The sequence below is a fragment of the Natrix helvetica genome (genome assembly GCF_964273705.1).
Source record: "Natrix helvetica genome assembly, chromosome: 5".
Classification (NCBI taxonomy): domain Eukaryota; kingdom Metazoa; phylum Chordata; class Lepidosauria; order Squamata; family Natricidae; genus Natrix; species Natrix helvetica.
In genome coordinates, this window is record NC_138551.1 from 6,911,206 (window position 1) to 6,933,341 (window position 22,136).

General features: G+C 42.6%; 1 protein-coding gene across 1 annotated transcript; it reads right to left on the minus strand.

Moving 5' to 3' along the window:
• Window positions 1–414: 414 nt before the first annotated feature.
• Window positions 415–16,940, minus strand: LOC309393804 (cytochrome P450 2J4-like; the record flags this gene model as incomplete). The annotated part of the gene is made up of 9 exons (XM_081956299.1): window positions 415–605; window positions 1,383–1,524; window positions 2,919–3,106; window positions 4,822–4,963; window positions 8,731–8,907; window positions 11,252–11,412; window positions 15,489–15,638; window positions 16,321–16,480; window positions 16,881–16,940. 9 exons carry the CDS (start codon window positions 16,938–16,940, stop codon window positions 415–417), a joined length of 1,371 nt encoding a protein of 456 aa, XP_081812425.1.
• Between the last annotated feature and the right edge of the window lie 5,196 nt (window positions 16,941–22,136).

The window sequence follows — 22,136 nt, forward strand, 5'->3', positions numbered from 1 at the left end:
CAGTTCTATGTAATTGTTTAATGCAATTATCATTCACATACATACATACATACATACATACATACATACATACATACATGATATATAGAGTGGCCAATGGCCCTTTTACTAAATCACAGAATTTCCATTGTTCTATTTCTTGTATTGTTTGTTCTATACAATTTTGCACTAATATATTTACAGTTTAACTGAGATCTTTTTACAGCAAGAGTGTACTGCCATGCTTTGTATGCCACTCTCATCTCTTTCAGGAAAAAGAACAGCATGAAAATAAAACAAATGGTAAGGAATATCGATATTTCTTCATGTTCTAAGAAACCTCTAGGATGGGCAGATCTGAGCAATGTGCTCAGGGTAGAATTTCAGTCTAAAGGTAAACATCAACAGGTCAATTTTGCAGCCATCATCTCGATTTTACGGGGTCCTACAGTGAGGCACAGCACACAGTTTGTAAGGACGAGGGTGCAGCGATAATCCCACGATGGGTTCTAGACTGAATTCTCTGACTCCTTCTGGCAGCTGAAACTTAAAGGACCTCAGCAGGATGGTCACAAAAAGGAAGAGCTCCATCCTGGCCATTTGCTCGCCCAGGCACACTCGAGGCCCTGCAGTGCAAAGATAAGGAAAGGAGAAAGGGTTAGAAGTGATTGACAGCTATTTGCCAACGCTTCTAGGTAGTTTTAGTCCTAATTGGGGGATTTGATTGGTAGGCTGGATCTCATCACTTAGAGTGGCCTGCTCTAAAATTCTACTGTTGGAATCACTATCTTCTATATTTGCCTTTAAGCTCTTGGTCCCCAATAATTATGCCCATACCTTGAAGTTTCAACAAGGAAAGTCTTTTCACAGGCGGGAGACTGGCAAAAGTAATAGAAGAGCAGAGTTGGAAGGGATCTCCTCAAGCAGGAGACCCTATACTGTTTAGATAAATGGGCTGTCCAATTTCTGATCACCTTTGGCCACTTTCTGACTAGCAGAATCAAAAGTGATTCACTTAACAACCTTGTTACCAACTTAACAACTGCAGTGATTCACTTTGCAATTTTGGCAAGAAAGGTCACAAGATGGGGCATACCTTGCCTAACAACTATCTTGCTTTGAAATGGAAATTTGGGCTTAGTTGTGGTCATAAGTCTAGGACTAGCTGTATAATATTTAAAATAATGGATAAAACTGGAGAAATCGAACAGGTTGGTCTGAAGGCCAGGAGGAAAGCATATCAATGGAGACATGGGTGAAGGAGTGTCACCACCCATGGTTAAGGTCTTATGCAGCCTCTTCTTATTATTGTTATCTCAGATGAATCACCAGAAAATGGCCGCCCATAAATTCCCAGTGGAATTTATTTTCAATATTTCGGGAAATGTGTGTTTCAGATTTACCTGCTCCAAATGGCAAAAATTCCTCCCTTGATACAAAATGCCCATCCTTGTCCAAAAAATGGTGTGGGTTGAATTTTTCAGGAGTCTCCCATCTCTTGGGATCATAAAGGACTGAGTTCAGATCTGTAACAACCAAAGTCCCCTGAAGGAGGAAGAAATGCATTTCAATATACAGCTGGTGAAGTTTCTAGAGCCTACTTATCTATTTATCATTTATTGATTTATTGATTTTCATCCCACCTTTATTGGAATATATATATATAACTCAAGAGTATAAGCATGTTTAATACTGCTTCTTCCTCCTATTTTGTCCTGCGAGGTGATGTGGGTTGAAAAAGAGTAACTGTCTCAAAGTTACCTAGCTGACTTTGATGCCTAAGGTGAGACTAAAACTCCCAGTCACCTGGTGATTGGCCCAAAGCCATCGTCCAGCTTTCGTGCCTAAGTGGGACAAACACAGTCTCCTGGTGATTTGCTCAAATTCATCTAGGCAGCTTTGATGCCTAAGGTGGCAGTAGAACTCATGGTTTCCAAATTTCTAACAGAGTGCTTTCACCACTAGATCAAACTGGGTATCTTCCTGGCACATTTCCCCTAATTGCATAAAATTATATGCAATATAATTTTAGAGATAAAATTAAAAGATCATAACTACGTCCAACTTGACTAGAATGCAAGTGAAACCACTTCCTGCATTCCCATTCATGTTTGAAGGTGTTTTGTTCCTTGAAAGTCAGCTGAAAATCCATTACCCACCATTTTTACAGGGGGGAAATGAATGTATTTCTGAAAAAGAGGAACACGGAGGTAGCAAACCTGCAGAGAACTGGAATTCTCCTATCGAAGAGCATCATTATTGACCCCAACATCTCATGAAGTGTGTTCATACAAGACATTTAACTAGATCAGCTACAGCAGTGTTTCTCAACCTTGGTGACTTTAAGTCCAGTGGACTTCAACTTCCAGAATTCCCCAGCCAGCTATGCTGGCTGGGGGATTCTGAGAGTTGAAGTCCACAGGACTTAAAGTCACCAAGGTTGAGAAACACTGAGCTACAGGCTTAGTGGCTGCATTCACGCAACATGCAATACCTAGCCTGTCTTAACCTTGGTTAGACTTGAGGATTCTTAGAGTGGTGTGGAAACCTAGCCTATTTTGTCACTTGTGCGTGAAAGGAATTGTACAAACGCAGAAAATGGATTCAGTCAATAACCAAGTTAAATGAATCTAATGCCGCTCTCATCAAATATCGAAGCAGGTTTCGGTTCATCTTGATCACTAAAATGTCAGAGTATATGATTGAAAAATTGTGCTGCTTAAACTGCAATACACTTTTTTCAAGTCACTGGAAAAAAACAGGCCAAACGTTTGTCTTATGTTTCCCCGAAATTGAATCATGGCTTGCATCGAATGCATGGATTTCTTGATTTTCAGTTTCAAATAGTAATAAGGGTTTCAACATGTCCATTGCACTAAATTCCTTACTAAAGGAAGTGTCCTCTGGTATGTTAAATGTTCTTGTATCAACTTCCGTACCTTTGGAATGTGATATCCATTGAGGTTCACGTCTTTGGCACTTTGCCTGGGGACACCAACAATTAAGACATATTTCAAACGGAGAACCTCATGAATCACAGCATAGGTATATGGGAGTTTCACCCGATCTTGATAGCAGACTGAATGGGTGGGATCCAACTTATCTTCTATTTCCCTGCGGACTTTCTCTGAAGACCACAATAGAAAAGGAAAATTATAACAGAATAACAGAGGAACAGAGTTGAAAGGGACCTTGGAGGTCTTCTAGTCCAACCCACTACTCAAGCAGGAGGCTCTATACCATTTCAGACAAATCTCTTTTTACATTGTCCAACCTCTTCTTAAATTATCTCAGATACTCCACTACAATACAGTGAAGAACATGGGGACATAATTCCCAAAGAGACTGAGTTATGATGACAAAGCATAAAGCGGTGGATCTCCCCATGGGGAATGTCTATGGAGATTCTCATCATCATTCAAGTCATAGTTGACCCAAAGGTGCTTTTTCAAAAGGCAACTGGACTTTTTTTTTCCCTTAAAGATGTTTCGTTTCTCATCCAAGAGGCTTCTTCTGCTCTGACTGAAGATGCTTCTTGGATGAGTCACAACTGAAAAAGCTTCTTGGATGAGAAGCAAAACATGTTAAAACAATGAATCAGTGGGACAGAAGTTGCCTCCAGAAGTTGTGAATGCCCCAACACTGGAAGTCTTTAAGAAGATGTTGGATAGCCATTTGTCTGAAACGGTATAGGGTTTCCTGCCTAGGCAGGGGGTTGGACTAGAAGGCCTCCAAGGTCCCTTCCAACTCTACTATTGTATTGTATTGTATCTTCCAGAAAAAAAGAAAGACTAGGTGACTTTTGAAAAAAGCATCTTCTGGATTATCCCCTGGGGAGTTTGTAGACAGATGGGCTTCAATCCCCAAATCCACTTCCTCCAAATGGATGGTTTTTGCAAAAAGCGTTGGAAACCAGCCCCCCAAAAAATTCACAAAGCATGGTCACAGGATTGCATGGCACATAGGCTGGCATGGACTTGCAGTTCTAGATTCATGTTCTGTGTGCTTACTCTTACGAAGGGCCACCATATTTGGTCCACAAAATCCAGACAACCGATGGATGGCACCTAAGAGTATAGTGATGACCTTCCTGTTTTGGATTTTGACAGCTCAGATGGAGTGGCCCAATATGGGTGGAAACTAATCAAGGAGAGAAGCAACTTAGAATTGAGGAGAAATTTCCTGACAGTGAGAACAATTAATCAGTGGAACAGAAGTTGCCTCCAGAAATTGTGAATGTCCCAACACTGGAAGTCTTTAAGAAGATGTTGGATAGCCATTTGTCTGGAACGGTATAGGGTTTCCTGCCTAGGCAGGGGGTTGGACTAGAAGACCTCCAAGGTCCCTTCCAACTCTACTATTGTATTGTATTGTAATTGTTATGAGAACAAGAGAAAAATAGGAGGGGGGGGGAAAACCAGGAGAAAATACATATTCACGTCAAACGTATATCAAAGACATTAAATTAAGTTTACTATCTTTAGACCAGTGGTTACCAACGTTGGGCCCATGCCAATTTGATTTTTAATGGGGGCAATTTGAATCTTGTTTAAACCAAGCTAATGGCCTTTTAGGCTTCCTCCGCGTGAGTAGAGTTCACTTTTTGAGTAAAGTAAGAATTATATGTCACGCGGGGGGAGGGGATCAGGATTTTAAAGGTGCTTAGGTGGGGCGATTCCGTTGCATTAAATAGCATTCTTTGGGGGTTCTGAATTCCGTCTTGCTTGTTAGAGATGAGCCATTATTCCTCATCCGTTCAAGCTGGAAATCTTGGGAACTATCGCTAAAACAAAAGCAGGGTCAAGAGAGGCATTTCGTGCCCGTGTAATGTCGAAGTCTCACCTTGGATCTCCGGGTAAGCCACCATGAGTAGCAGTGCCCATTGTAAGGTGGTGGCCGTGGTTTCTGTGCCTGCGATAAAAAAATCAACAATGCACTGAGCTAGGTTCTCTTCATCATAAGCAGACTCAGGGTCACCTTTGGTCTGTTGTAGATAATAGAAAATATGAAATCAACTTAACAATCCCAATTTGTCATTTACTGCTGTGTTGGAGGAAGGTCCTCCTTGTGTAGTTGACCTCTTTTAACAGCCAGTCCTCAACTTACAACCACAAATGGGACCAGCATTTCCATCGATAGGCAAGGCGGGTTGTAAAGTACGTCAAAACCCAACTTTAAAAACTTTTTTTTTGTCGCAGTCACTAATCAAATCGCTGTACTTCTTAAGAGCACCCTGGACTCATTTGAGCAAATCCTGCTCCCCTTCATTGACTTCGCAGTTGTTAAATGAGTAACACGGTTGTAAAGTGAACCCGGCTTCCCCATTGGCTTGACTTGTCAGAAGTTCCCACAAGGTGATCACATGACCCCAGGACACTGCAATCATCATAAATATGAATTGGTTGTCAAGCGGCTGAACTTTGATCATGTGACCAAGGGGACGCGGCTGTATGTGTCGTTTTTTTCCAGTGCCATCGTAATTTGCAATGGCCACTAAACAAACTGTTGTAAGTCGAGGACGACCTGTATTAGATCATACTTGTATCCTTGAGCAGAACATTTTAGACTGGGTCATCCCAGCTTGATATGCTAGAAAATTCCCATCATATTTTTCAGGCATCAAGTTATGAAAAACTGTATCTTATACTGTACCTTTTCATTCTATTACATAGGGGAAAGTGATTAGAAGCCATCCAGGGGTGAGATTCAGCCGGTTCGGACAGGTTTGGGCAAACCAGATGTTAATTTTAATTTGGTTCACCAAACTGGTAGTTGAAACAATTGGCTGACCCTGCCCACCCCACCCCACCCCTCCCAGGGGTCTCCACGCAGCCTGTTTTGGATGCCAGGTAAGTGCAGGGCCCCCACCGAGGCTCTGGAAGGGCGAAAAATTGAAAGTACCAGAAGTCTGGAAACGGGGCCCATTTCCAGCCTCCAGAGCCCTGGGAGGCCGTTTCAATCGCCCCCATGGCCACACCCACCCAGCAAACAGGGAGCGAACTGGTTGCTAACATTTTCAATCCCACCCCTGGAGCCATCTAAATGCAAATATTATTAGATGTGCATTTAAAAAATTGCTTCAAAAAGAGCCTGAAGACCAACTGGTCTGGGGCACCGGTAAGACACGTCACTCTGAAAGTGGCCAATGGGTTTAAATAAGACCCGCTTTCCCCAATCCCTCTGTGTGTATCTTGCACCCTTTTCTTCCCAGTTTTGTCCATTTTGTCCAAATTTACCTTTACTGTTTTATTGTTTTAAGGTTTCATAGTAGCGCTTCATGGATTATAAACCACCCGGAGCCACCTCTGGGCGAGGTGGGTGGCATATAAATTGAATAAATAAATAAATTAAATATCTTGCTGTCACGGCAGGTGCCCCTATTTCATTGCGCCCCTTTCACCTGATTTCTCAGATAATTGATATTTGCAGACAAAATGTATACTTCATTAATCAACACAGGCCTGCAGCTTTTCTTTGCAATCTGCTTCAAGCAACAGGAGATGTAGGAAGGAATGCACAGGTAGTCCTCGACTTACGACCATAATTGAGCCCCAAATTTATGTTGCTAAGTGAGACAGTTGTTAAGTGAGTTTTGCCCAAATTTATGCTGCTAAGTGAGACAGTTGTTAAGTGAGTTTTGCCCTGTTGTACGATCTTTCTTGCCACAGTTGTTAAGTGAATCACTGGCAGTTGTTAAGTTAGTGACATGAACTGTGGTTTCCCCATTCCCTTTGCTTATCAGAAAGTCGCAATATTTTTAATTTTCAAAACAAACACAACAGATAAAAATCCTCCTTCTTTACATACTGTAGAAAGTGTATCAGTTTGTTACAAAGGACTTTCGTGCATCTCTTCCACAGTCATCAAGCATAATTCATATGAACTCAAGTATTTTAACTCAGATATATTTATACATATTTCCATCATCATACCTCCATTTTCATTTGACTATAATTGTTTAAACATCCTTCATCATAAAATATACCAAGATTTAATACCTAACCACATACTGGCATTTCATTTACTATTTCTAAAATCCTCAAATGATACTGAGTCCTTATGTCCCATTCCAGCTAAACTTCCATAATATTTAATAACAAAGTTTTCTATCCTTTCCAAATCACTGTTTACAATTTACATCCCATTTCCTTATGTTGTACCCATACATACATATATACGTTATTATCATTATCCCTCCTTTATTTGAATATATCCTGCATCATATCATTTTCCCCCCTAATAATCAATACTTAACTGAATCTAACTTAATTCTTTTTTTTTTATTAACCTTTATATATAATCCAAAAGGGTTTCTAATCTTCCTTTCATGGGTACCATTCAATATTCATATCCAGTTATTACTTATCCTAACACTACACATTGTATACCAACTGATACACTTTCTACAGTATGTAAAGAAGGAAGATTTTATATGCTGTGTTTGTTTTGAAATTAAATAAAAACTTTTATTAAAAAGAAAAAGAAAACTGCAATATTATATGGCCCCAGGACACTGCAACCGTCATAAATACGAGTCAGTTGCCAAGCATCTGAATGTTGAGCACATGCCCATGGGGATGTTGCAACAGTCGAAAGGTGAAAAATGATTAGGTCACTTTTTTTTCAGTGTCACTGTAACTTCAAACAGTCACTAAGCAAAGTGTTGTATGCCATGCAAACAATGCAGCAAGACACTCACAATCAACCATGCCTTAGTCACTTCCCATCTTGACTATTGCAACACGCTCTACATGGGGCTTCCCTTGAAGAGCATCCAGAAGCTCCAGTTGGTGCAAAAGACAGCGGCCCGCATGGTTTTGTCCAGACCCAGGTGTATACATGTATCACTTCTGCGGGAGCTGCATTGGTTGCTGATTTGCTTCCGGGTGCAATTTAAGGTGCTGGTTGTCACCTTTAAAGCCCTTCATGGCTTGGGACCAGGTGATCTGAGGGATGGTCTCTTGCCGGTCACATATACCCCACCCAGAGCGGGAGGCAGGGAACACTGCGGGTCCCATCCCCGAAGGAGATACACCTGGTGGGACCTAGATGAAGGGCCTTCTCTGTGGTAGCTCCCTCTCTCTGGAACATCATCCCCACCAGAGATTAGAATGGCCCCCATTCTCACACTCTTCCAGAAGGGGCTGAAGACCTGCTTCTGCCAGGGGGCCTGGGGATCCCAGAGTGGGATGGAGTCCATTCAATGGCTCGTGTGATCGGCTTTCGCCAGAGCAGGGGTGGGTAGAAGATGGGAGGGGTGATTTTTGTTATATTGTACCCTGTTTCCCCTAAAATAAGACCTCCCCGGATAATAATCCCAATCGGGCTTTTGAACGCATGTACTAAAATAAGCCCTCTCCCCAAAAATAAGCCCTCCCCGAAAATATTGCAACACAGCAGCAGCCAATGAGGTGACCACGCTCGCCGCCTCCTGCACCTCAAAAATAATAAGACCTCCCCGAAAATAAAGCCAAGGGCTTATTTCAGGGGTCAAAAGAAAATAAGACCCTGTCTTATTTTGGGGGAAACACAGTACTATATTAATTTAATTGCTTCTTTTTGTCAGTTGTTATTGTTTGAAATGTGGTTTTATATTCTGTAAAGCCACCTTGAGTCGCCATGGGCGAATAGGAGGCAATATAAATTCAATAAATAAATAAACAAATGGCTCAGTGTGTTGGCCTTAGCAAAATAGGATGCCGTTTTGAGTTCTGGAGACCCACAAAAACGTCCTCCCAGGAAGACACTTACATTCTCCATCTGAAGAAGGTAGTAATCAATGAAGTCTTGTGGGTCATGTCGTGATTGGAGTTCCCTGTGCTTCTCTACCTCTTGCTTGGCAAACAAAGTGACATCGTTTAAAGCACGGAACACTCTCTGATGACGTCCTGGGAGGTATCTCATCAACCACGGAAACCCCTCATACAGCTAAACAAAAAGATGCAAAAATAATAATAATTCCTATCACAATGATGTTATAAGTCAATTACTTGAGTTTAGCGCTTCGATAATATTGTCTGAATGATTCATAATTCTCCAGGCTATGTAGTTTGTATATATTTGGAAAACTGCTTCTGGATGGCAGCAAGCAGAATTGAATGATGGAAGTTGTTAGGAATGTAAGGTTGTATATATCGCTTACCCAAAGGGGAGAATGTTAGGAATGTAAGCTAACCGTTGGGTTAGCAATATATAAACCAGGATGGTAGTACTGTAGCTTTAAGTACTGCTGTAATGTGATTGTTTGCTGTTACCTCAAGCAGCCATAAGAGGGAGACAGAATGACTGTTAGCTCTCTGTTTGTTAGACGCTGATCAGTGTATTGTGATGTACTGTGTTTTTGCTACTGTTAGCTATTTTGTGTGCTAAACTGATTATTTGATACTGGACTGTGTTCGAAGGATCATTCCTTAACTGAGAACATTGATAACTGACTGACTGAACCGTGTATGACTTGGACTGTAAATTGAACTGAATACCTCTATATTTCCACATAGTAAACTACTATATTTTATACTATTCAGTGTCCCTGTATGCTGGTTTGTGCGTGTTCTTCCATACCACTCTCATTTCGCTTCTCTGCACACTCGCTCTCCTAACGGGGAGCTTACTTATTTAACAGAAGTGCTCCAAGATCTAAAAGAAGGGGGAGTCAAGCTATTCTCCAAAGCACCTGAGGGTAGAACAAGAAGCAATGGGTGGAAACTTATCAAGGAGAGAAGCAACTTAGAACTGAGGAGAAATTTCCTGACAGTTGGAACAATTAATCAGTGGAACAGAAATTGCCTCCAGAAGTTGTGAATGCCCCAATACTGGAAGATTTTAAGAAGATGTTGGACAACCATTTGTCTGAAGTGGTGTAGGGTTTCCTGCCTAAGCAGGGGGTTGGACTAGAAGTCCTCCAAGGACCCTTCCAACTCTGTTATTATATATTCTATATTCAAATTTGGTGTGTGTATATATATATCTGATCCGAATAACAGAGTTGGATGGGACTTTGGATGTCTTCTGGTCCAACTCCCTGCACAAGCAGAAAACCCTATACCTGTGATGGCGAATCTATGGCACGCGTGCCACAGGTGGCACAAAGAGCCATTTGTTAAGGCACGTGAGCGGGCTGTCTGGTTGACTTCGGCCTTTTTTTGAGGCCTTTTTTCATCCTCCAGAGGCTTCCTTGAAGCCTCCGGAGCGAGAAAAAACAGCCCTAAGGGCAAATCGGAAGTTCAGGAATGGACTTCCAGTTTGTTCTTAGGGCCGATTTTCTACCTCCGAAGCCTTCAGGGAAGCCTCCTAAAGGTCCCTGAAGATTCCAGAGGTCTAAAATCGGACAAAGCAGAAGTCACAATTCCCAAACTTCTGGGTTCCCCGTAGGTCTGTTTTTCGCCCTCTGGAGCCTTCAGGGAAGCTCCTCCGGATGGCATCCAGGTGGGGAACCTCTTTTCGCCCTCCCCAGGCTCCTAGAAAGCCTCTGGAGCCTGGGGAGGGCGAAAAAAAACTGTGCCAAAAGAGTGTGTGTGTGTGTGTGTCGCACACGCCTGCACACGCCCTTCCTTGCCTCCCCCCACTTTTGGCATGGGAGCCAAAAAAGGTTTGCCATCACTACCCTTTACCATTTCAGACAAATGGTTGTCTAATCTATTGACTCCCTCTTCTTTGTGGCAGCCCCTGAGATATTGGGAGACAGCTATCATGTCTCCCTTCTTTCTCCTTCTTTTTCATTCAACTAGACATACCCAGTTCCTGCAACTGTTCTTCCTATGTTTTAGCCTCCAGTCCCCTTCGCCAGTTCATCTTTTACATCTTTTGCCTGGAGGATCACACTCATATTTTGAATCCACAATAGCGAACTGTAACTTTCACTTTATAGGATTGTATTCAAAGACTAAACAATAAACTTGAATGATTAAAAACATGATAGATGGGTAGGCTATGGAGGTATTCAGGGATGGCTCAGCGAGTCCTTGAAACAGTTGTTTTCCTGATACCACAGGGGTGTCCAAACTTGGGAACTTTAAGACTTGTGGACTTCAACTCCCAGAATTCCCCAGCCAGCCATGGCTGGCTGGGGAATTCTGGGAGTTGAAGTCCACAAGTCTTAAAGTTCCCAAGTTTGGACATCCCTGTGATACCATGTAGTTTCCCTCCACGGCTAAAACTCTTTTTAAAATTCTTGTCCCTCTCTATAATCAAAATAATCGGCAAGAGGATGGAGGATGAAGTCAGGGTCTCTAGAAGATTTGTCAGACTCAGTAAACAAAAGAAGACAACTCACCAGGTAAACAAAGCTGCCTCCAAATTTCATATAGCAATTCAAGTTTATCAACATTTTCTGGAATTTTTCATCGTTGGCAGAAAATCTATATCCAAAGACCATAACGCATATCAAATTGGAGATTGCAGTAGTGATAGGCAACGAAGGATCTAGTGGCTGTTCTGGAAATAATAATAATATTATTATTATTAATAATAATAATAATAATAATAATAATAATAATAATAATAATAGAATAAAAACCACCATCAGACTGCCATTATTGTACTTTATTTATATCATGAGTGGGATCTCAGGACAAAAGGCAAGAGGTATGGATAGCACATGTACACAACTGTACACAGTGGTGATCAGAATTCCCGTTGCTAAGCAAGGCAGTTGTTACGTGACTCACGCCCAGAAGACCAGCTGAGAAGGTCACCAAGGAAGATCACATGACCCTGGGACACGGCAACCATCATAAATGCACGCCGGTTGCCAAACACCCTAATTTTGATCAAGGGACCACGTGTGACAGTTTTAAGTGTGAAGACTGGTTGTAGGTCACTTTTTCAGTGCTGTTATAACCGAATGTTTGCTAAACCCATGGTGAGTCAGGGACTACCTGTAGTTGGGAATCCATCAAGCAAATCTATTTTGTCCGTTTTCAAAGTTTTTTAAAAATACAACTTTACACTAATTATAACAGTGATGGCGAACCTATGGCACGCATGCCACTTCGGAGCGCTCAAAACGATCCTCCGAGCAAACAGGAAGTGACTTCCGGTTTGCTCGGAGAGTCATTTTGAGCGCTCCGAAGGTTTCAGGGACCACCCAGAGGCTTCCCTGATGCCTCCGGAGGGCGTCCAGGGAGGCGGGGGAGGCTGTTTTCACCCTCCCCAGGCTCCTATAAAGCCTCTGGAGCCTGGGGAGGGTGAAAAAAGCATGTAAAAATGGGAGGATCGCCTGTAGTGCGCACATGCGCACTGGGGGGGTCGCGCATTGCATTATGGGTGTGGCACACCCACACACGACCCCCCTGCACTTCCCCTACTTATGGCACGCGAGCCAAAAAAGGTTCGCCATCGCTGTATTATAGAAACAAAGTCTTTCCTTTTATGTCCTCTCATTGACATAATCCATTTTGCATCATAACTTGGTTTTCACTTTCAGCCAAATTATTTTCTTCCACTATTTTCTCTTATTTTCCCACTATTTTTTTCTTAGTACATAAACAATATATTCAATTGCCCCTTCAAAAATTGCACCAAATTATCATTTCATATTTCTCTATTGGTCTATTTTACTATAAACAATATATGTGTGTGTGTGTGTGTGTGTGTGTGTGTGTGTATGTATATGTATTTGTGTTACAACCCCTGGTATGCCTAAATATGGGAGGAAGGTCACTACTCCCTCTTTCTGTCCTTCGGCTCATCACAGAAGACCATGCAGGCAGAAAACCATATTTTTATTTTTAATGTTGGCTTTTTATATTTGTGTTGTATTTGTACTGATAAATAAATAAAGGGAGACTAGTATAGATCTATTTCGAGCTAATTAGCTCTCATCAGCTATCCTCTAGTTACGTTTTGACATAGAGAGCATTTCTTTCAATTTTTTCTACAATTAACAATGTACTATATGTAAGGTTTCCTAAAAATGCCCTAATTGATTCATGAGTATCGAGTCAATACAAAACTAGTCATTTATTAGGAGCATCATCATCATAGACAAGATCTTTTCAGAGTCAAGTTAAGCTTTGTTTGAGTTATCACTGAATTTTATCCCTGTTCCTTCCCTCCCCTAATCTGTATCATAAATCACATTCCCCCAATGAGATACACCCCTCCCAAGCTTGCTGCAGAAATCGGAGATCCAACTTCAGCCAACAGTATGCATGGAATGCACTCTTCCTCCTTCTCTCATTATGACAACGTTGGGAGTTGACACTATACTTTCTTTATTTCTTAATTAGTTGCATAACAATACCAATCATACTACTATTCCCTTTAATCTATTAATATAACTCTTTTCCCCCTTGTTCCTCTTTTATCCGTTTTCCCTTGGGCTCTCACGAATTCCACTTTTAATCATTTTTCTTCTTCTCCCCCTTTCTCCTAACTTCTTCTTTTTCTTTTTCCTGTTTTTATGAAGCAACATTTATTTTTAACCATTCGGTTAGTAGTAGGCCCTGAAGAAGACTCTCTGATTGAAAAGGTAGAAGAAATGCGCCATGGGCCAGACACTGTTGGGCAGTTAGGCTATCAAAATAGGGACTGTTACAGTGAATTTCTTTACTCTGTCTTGCTCTGATAGAATATAAGACATTCCCTGCTATAGGCCTTGCACTCAGCTGGGGCACTGTTCATGCGGTCAGTAGGAACATAAAAAGAATTAATCTTGGTATAAAAGCCTTGATATAAAATCTCAATATTTTTTTTAAAAAAGATGTTGAGACACTCTGGAAACAATGCAAAGAAAAGCAACAAAGATGATTAGGGCACTAGAGGTTAAAATATAGGAAGAATAGTTGTAGGAACTTGGCATGGCTAGTCTAATGAAAAGTAGGACAAGGAGTGACATGATAGCAATGCTTCAAGATCTAAGAGACTGCCACAAAGAAGAGGCCCTAACATTAGTTAAAATTAACACAAATTAACAGAGTTGGAAGGGATCTAGTCCAATCCCCCACCCTACACCATTTCTGACAGATAGTAGTCCAGTCTCTTCTTGAAAGTCTTAAGTCAGCGATGGCGAACCTTTTTTGGCTCGCGTGCCATAAGTGGGGGGAGCGCGGGTGGGGTGTAGGCGTGCTGCACCCATAATGCAATGTGCGACACCCCCCCCCCAGTGTGCATGCGCACACTACAGGCACGACCCCCCATTTTTTGCATGCTTTTTTTGCCCTCCCCAGGCTCCAGATGCTTTATAGGAGCTTGGGGTGGGTGAAAACAGCCTCCCCCGCCCCCAGAAGCCCTCCGGAGGCTTCAGGGACCTTCAGGCGGCTTCCCTGAAGCCTCCGGAGCAGTCAAAACGATCCTCCAAGCAAACCAGAAGTGACTTCCGGTTTGCTCAGAAGGTCGTTTTGAGTGCTCCGAAGGCTTCACGGACCTTCAGGATGCTTCCCTGAAGCCTCCAGAGCAGTCAAAATGAACCTCCGAGCAGACCGGAAGTCCGTTCCTGAACTTCCAGTTTGCCTGTAGGGCTGATTTTTTTGCACTCCGGAGGCTTCAGGGAAGCTCATGAAGCCTCCTGAGGGACTCTGGGGGGGGGGGCAGGGGAGGCTCCTTTCACCCTCCCCAGGCTCCTATAAAGGCTCTGGAGCCTGGGGAGGGTGAAAAAGGGTGAACTCAGCTGGCCAGTGTGCGCATGCACACTGGCCAGCTGACAGGGCAGCGCTTCACGTGCCCTGACAAATGGCTCCGGGTGCCACCTGTGGCACGCATGCCATAGGTTCGCCATCACTGTCTTAAGTGATGAAGCTCCCACAACTTCCGAAGGCAACTTCTGTTCCATCGGTTGATTGTTCTCACTGTCAGGAAATTTCTCCTTGTTTCCACGTTGAATCTCTCCTTGGTCAATTTCCATCCATTATTCCTCATCTGGCTTTGGGTGCTTTGGAAAATAGCTTGACCCCCTCCTCTCTATGGCAGCCCCTCAAATATTGGAACACTGCTATCATGTCTCCCCTAGTCCTTCTCTTCACTAAACTAGCCATGACAAGGCACCTGAAGGCAGGACAAGAAGAGCAATAGCAATAGTACTTAGACTTATATACTGCTTTACAGTGCTTTTACAGCCCTCTCTAAGCGGTTTTACAGAGTCAGCATATTGCCCCCAACAATCTGGGTCCTCATTTTACCCACCTCGGAAGGACGGAAGGCTGAGTCACCCTTGAGCCTGACAAATTGCAAGCAGCTGGCAGTCAGGAGAAGTAGCCTGCAGTACTGCACTCTAACCACTGTGGCAATGGATGGAAACTAATCAAGGAGAGAAGTAACCTACAACTAAGGAGAAATTTCCTGACAGTGAGAACAATTAATCTGTGGAACAGCTTCCATTCAAAAAATGTGGGTGCTCCAAAACTGGAGGCTTTTAAGAAGAGACCGGGCAGCCACTTGTCTGGAGTGGAGTAGGTTCTCCTGCTTGATCAGGGGGTTGGACTAGAAGACCTCTAAGGTCCCTTCCAACTCTGTTATTCTGTATTAATGAAACACTATCATTCGGAGACATATAGAGATTGTAGACAACATACCTTTTGCATGCGCAAAGATTTTAACCAAGCTATGAGCCTCCTCTTCTATTCGATTCTCCATGCCTTTCTTCCCGAGTCCAAGTTTTCGCATAGTAATCAGACCAAACCGTCTTTGCTGCTTCCAGTTTTGGCCGTTTGAAAATATAATACCTGAAGCCATCAGAAATCAGTGAGAAATTATGCTCATCAAAATGATCACTAAAATATCATTCGGTAGCTTAGATCAGGGGTCTGCAACCTTCACAACTTCAAGACTTGTGAACTTCAACTCCCAGAATTCCCCTGGCTTAGATGAAATCTGTTCTCATGCAAATTCTACTTGGCCATCTCGGAGTTCCCCTTTTTTCAGGAAAAAAAAAACCAGGACCAGTGATGCCAAATCAGCTTCTACCTGTTCCAATGGTTACAAGTGAGACTGCCAGAAAAAGACCGGATCTGTTCTGAAATCTCATGCATTCTAATGAATCTCATCAGTGGTGGGATTCAAACATTTTTACTACTGGTTCTGTGGGTGTGGCCTGGTGGGCGTGGCCTGGTGGGCGTGGCCTGGTGGGCGTGGCAGGAGAAGGATGCTGCAAAATCCCCATTTCCTCCTGGGACTCGGGAGGCAGAGAATAGATGGGGGCGGGGCCAGCCAGAGGTGGTATTTACCAGTTCTCCCAAGTACTCAAAATTTCTGCCACCGGTTCTCCAGAACTGGTCAGAACCTGCTGAATGCCACCTCTGAATCTCATGCGTTAGATTGAACAGAAGCAGGAAAAAAACAGAGGAGAGAATAGAATTCTCTATTTTAACAGAAAAAAAATACCCCTTAAGCTTCATGAAAACCTACCCTTGTTTTTAAAGGCGTCTTTAAAAAAAGGAGTCATTTGTCGCTCAGCAAAGTCTTCCGTTTGAATGAGGGCTTCTTTGACTGCCTGAAATCCAGAGAAGATCACTATCGGGATGTGTCCCGACCATATTGTGTAGATGTTTCCATATCGCTTAGCCAGCTGCCGTTTGAAGCCAAACAGAAAATGAAAACATTACATTCAGTGTTGGTTGCCGATTACAAACCACGGTACAAATCACGTCTTTCCCAGAGCTGCAGAATCTGATCAGAGGTGCTCAAAATGCCTACATAGCAGGGGGCCAGGTTACCTGCGGAACTGTGTTTTCTCCATTACATCAGCCTGTCCTACCTGATCGGGGACGGTAGGTTACGTTAAAGAGTTTGATTGGCGGGTCCAGGAGGATGGTCTACGACCCTTAGGCACAGGCCCTTGGCCCCGCCTCCTTTGCCCCCAGGCACTCGGTTCAACCTATTTACAGCCAGCTTTCCTACTCCGCTGGCCCTCCCTTGGCCATTCTCCATGGATAATGGACCCCTGTTCAGGGATGGTATTCACTTACCTTCCCTACCAGTTTGCAAATGTGATCGTGTGCGTGCTCTTTGGCTTTGAAAAGGGCCATAGGACCAGGGTGGGTGAGTGGAGCCACCTGCAATTTCCTCTACCAGTTTGGGCAGAATACCACCTCTGCCCCTAACCCTCCACCTCTCGTCCTTCATCCCTGCCCATTCACCCAGACACTGTTTGTCCTGGGCCTTTGGCTGCATGGGACAAATTGTCGCCAGCCAATCAGCTTTCGAATAGTCACTAAATGAATGTAATCAACACTACCTATAATGGCACCCTATTGTTTCCTTATGCCTGAATGTTTACTTGCAGTAAATAGCACCAGATAAACGATCAAGAAAGAAACAATGCCCTAATCAAGCAATTATTAAAGAAGAAATCAAGATAGGCAGGACAAACAGTCATAAATAAACAACCAGCTAATTACACCTTCCCTGCACTTTTGATGTTCCTAGCCTGATGACGCCATCCAACTGCAATCTGAAATATTTTTTTATTAAATTTTGCCAATAGGTTGAATGATCATTGCATAGGCTTTGTTGCCTGAGCAGAGGATTGGACTAGAAGACCTCCAAGGTCCCTTCCAACTCTGCTATTCTATTAATTCTAACTTTGAATTTAAAAAAGTAAATCCTACTCAGAATTTAAGTTTGGATGAAAACGTTCATAATATTAAGCATGGAATTGTGTCATTCCCCAAATTTGCTTTTAAAGCTTGTATTTTAACACTGCAAATGAAAAGAATTGATAGAATTGTTTACTATTTCTGGTTTTAAACATTTGAATAATGTTAACCAAATATATTTTTGTTTAAAACCCAACAGAGATACTGCCTTTTCATTAGCAAAAGGGTGTAAAAATGCTATACACTTCTGATAAAGAATCTGGATATATTAACATCATGAAATTTCAGAGTTGCTATTTATCCACTTGTATTTTGTATTCTCATTTTGATTTTTATCTACTTATTTCTTGTACATAATAAAGAACTAAAGAAAACTTAAAAATAAGTTCCTTCAGAAAGAATCTTTGCATTGTCCACAACTTAAGGAGAATGCAAATTTTATTCCTGTAATTTCTGAGAGAAATATTGGAATAGTGAGGGCCAAATAAAGAATTAAGTCATAGAAAAACAAAACACCTTGATGTGTTTCATAATCTCTTTTAAATTGAATGCAACATCATGTCATGCTGATCTAGTTATGGTTAAAGGATTAGTAAACAGTGTGAAAAGCACAACCTTAAATAGTGCAATCTTGTCTTTAATACTTTAATAGTATTTCATTCATTCATTCATTCATTCATTCATTCATTCATTGAGAGATGATAGATTATTAATCTTACTATTATTCTTCCAAACTTATATGGGCACCAATCTTAATCAAATAACTCTGCCTAGCTAACCATCAGAAAAACAGAAAACCAACATGTGAAATGATTAAACTATAAAATCAAAATGGCAGGGTAAAATAGAACAAAGTAAGCTTACCCATGTTTACAAAAACTTACTACCATTTGAATATGCATGTTAATCATAGCAAAATATACTGCCAGTTGTTTTGTTCTTCTGTTAAAAAAATTAGTGATTATTGCTAGACAGGTAGAGTAGCAGAAAAGTCATTATATGCCGGTGCGAAGACAATCATGATTAAATCTTGTTGAAAAGATACTTAGCTATTTTGATCATATTGGCTTAGTATCTAGAGAATGAAACAGGAGGCATTTCTGCTAAGCCAATTTCCAACCCTACGTTCCAGAAAATTTTATTGCCCTGGCAGGAAACTAATATTCTCTTTGCTAAATAACATCATGATTTAAATCACAGGTTTGGAGAGACAGTACCTTGATTAAGAGTGTCGGAGTTAGTCGGATTCCCGTCTGCCATGCGACTCCAATGAAAGGAAATGGAAAAGGCCCAGGAGGATAATTTCTACGGGACCACAGTTGTTTCAGGAAATACAACATTACTGCAGTCAGGAACAAAGTAAGCAACCATTTTCCAACTTCCTCCATTTTTTTTCTGCCTTTTTTTTTAATAACTCTTGGTCTACCTCAAGCTGGCTAAGCTGGATCTCTTTTCCCCAGTAGATTTTGTCTTCCTGAGAGAGGAGGACTCTGTTTTGCAGCCTTTTATATCCTGTACATTACAAATGTAAACAATGCTTCTTACACCATATTCAATTATGATAGGAATGGCTTGCCTCGAAACCTGTTATAATAGAATATGATCAACAACCAGCATGCTTGGGTGACCTTTATTTGCATAATTGAAGGGAAGAGACTTTGGCAACATGATTCTACATGCCAGATACAGTTGGCAGAGTGATGAGATGCTACGTTTACCCAGTCCAGAACGGGCATGCCACCTGATCAGCAAATGGACCAAAATGGCAGCTAGGTGATCAATCCCTCTTGGTTAAAGACCACTGTGTGAGCAATGGATTTGTGGTCTTCAAGTATGAAAGAACGGGATGAGTTGAGAACCATCAACCTCACCAGGGAGATGTCAAGCATCAGGGAAATCAGGAGATACAGGAAATTCAAATGAGTATAAAGATTTATTGCAAGCTTAAATTCTCTACAAGAATCTGAAGTACTAATGGTCAAAGGAAATTAGCGTGAGTTAAAAAAGGATTTCATGGTGGGCTAGACTTTAGATCTCTTATGGGAGTTCAGGGACTCATGACTGATGATGCATTTGACCCCTCCTTCGGGCTCAGCCTCATCATCTCCTACATCAGACCAGACCAGGAAATCAATTCCACAAGTTGTCTGAAACTACTTTTATCGAGACTGGCTACCGTAACAGAGTGGGACATGGTAGCCTAGTGGTTTAGATGATAGATTTGTCAACCAAAAGGTTAGCAGTTTAATACCCAAGCACCACATGACTGGGTGAGCTCCAGGGGTGAGATTCAGCTGGTTTGGACCAGTTTGGGTGAACCGAGTGCTCATTTTACAGCTGGTTCGCTGAATTGGTAGTTGCAAGAACTGGCTGGCCCTGCCCACCCTGCCCCACCCCTCCCAGCAGTCTCCACGCAGCCCATTTTGGATGCTAGGTGTGCAGGGCCCACATGGAGGTTCTGGGAGGGTGAAAAATGAGCCACCCGGAAGTTCTAGAAGTCCAGAGACAGGCCCGTTTCAGGACTCTGGAAGGACTCCAGAACCCGCGGGAGGCCATTTTCGCCCTCCTGGAGACACACACACACACACACACACACACACACACACACCATGGTGAAGGAGGATGAGTAGGCCACGCCCACCATGGCCACGCCCACCCAGCACCCGGGTAGCTCCTGGCAACCTAGCAGTTGCATGCAAATGTAGGTACTACTTCAATAGGAAAGTAGCAGAATGCTATGCACCTTGAGTGTATAGTCATGCTGACCACATGGCTACAGAAGCATCTTCGGACAACTCTGGCTCCCTCGGCTAGGAAACAGAGATGAGCATCAGACATGACAGGACAGGGGAAATATTGACCCTTTTTTTATCGTAACAGAATCTTACAGGTCTAATGATGCTGCGCCTCCTCATAGTTGGAGAATTATAGATGGATCTATCAGGGCTACTTTTGAGTGTTATCTCCTTCTAGCTTGAAAAGTATTTTAGCCTTTTGCCTGGGTAAAGATTCCTACATGCCTCCTTCAAGTTCATTTTCATTACTTTCTACAGTTCCTTAGGTACCACCACTGCAAGCAATTTCATATCGCATCACAAAATGATACACAAAACAGCTTCAGCATCGTAAGTTCCCATACCACAGGAAGCATGCGATTATAAGATAAAAGGAAATTTGATTCAATCTAAAAGAAAACTATATTGAAATGAAACATAGTTGATCTGGTTTCTTTGAACCATGGGAACTGGTGGTGTCACTAGTAGGACAATTTCTTTTTTTGGGGGGGTGGGGTTCTTGGTGCCCGCTGTGCTTGATGGTTTTTTTGCAGATGTTTCATTACCCAACTAGGTAACATCACCATTATTGTGTTATTTTCATTTTTTTTCCCTTTTACCTCACACTGATGACGTAGGAGGGAGATGCTTCATTAATCAGATGTAAAATAAAGAGAAAAGTAAATTGGCCAAAGAGCTGTGGCAATAATAGATCTGTGTGAAGCGTTGTGTTACCTCATCAATCTATATCATCCAACAGTTCCAACACCCAACCAAAACACATGCGACATGACACACAAATGCTCCCAGGTGAAAACATCATGAGAAGAAATTCAAGAGTTGTAGATGGTATAATTTGGAAGGGACCTTTGAAAACTTCTTGTCCAACCTCCTCTTCCTAAATTTACTATCTCCCAAAAGGTAATAAACAAATTCCTTTTTGCAAATATCAAGATGGTAGGACTCCTCCACTGTTTTGGGTCAGCTATTTCACTGTTCAACAAGTCTTACTATCAAGAAATTCCTCTTGCTTTTGACCCTGAATCTCTTGTCTTTCAAGTTCAACCTCCTATTTTTGTTATTTGTTTCCACAGGACTATTTGTATACTATTTGTGTAGGGTGTGTGTGTGTGTGTGTGTGCACGCGCACGTAGTGTTGCATCCCTCCCATATTTGGGCATACCAGGTGCTGTGACAAAAGAAAAAAACACTTTTATATATAATACAAACCAGGGGTGGGTTCCTGCCGGTTCTAACCGGTTCGCTACAATAGGTTCCACAAATATAGCGTGCTGTTTAGAACCGGTTCCAGCGGTGGAACGCCCCCTCGCTCGCTCACCCCTGGGTCCCACCCATCTGGTAGCCGCTCGTCCGCTCCCTCCCCCCGCCCATCCGCACCACTCCTCTAAGAGCCCTATAGAGAGCACTTGGCTCTCTATTGCTGCCTGCCGAGGAGGTAAGTAAGCTCTTTGCTGGCGCAGCGGCTTTTGGGGCTAATGGGGCTTGGGTTTCCAGCCCGACAGCCCCAGCCGCTTCTGGACATCTATTGCAGTCGTGAGGAGCCGAGGAGAGTGTGAAGTTTCTCTGCACTCTTGGAAGCTGCGAAAGCGGCTGGGAGAGGCACGCGCCTTGGTTTTGCCTCCCTGGATGTCGCAGTAGCAGCCGCAAGTGCACCGATCTTGGCGTTTTTCGCATCGGGGCATGCTACAAGAGGGAGTGAGAGAAGACCTTTTCTGGATTGCTGGTGGTGGAAGTGCGGACCCATCGCCCCCTGCTCAGCAAAGCAAGTTCGGGGAAGTCCTTTGCGCTGGCTGGAAAAGGTCTTCACTCACTCCCTCTTGTAGCACACCCC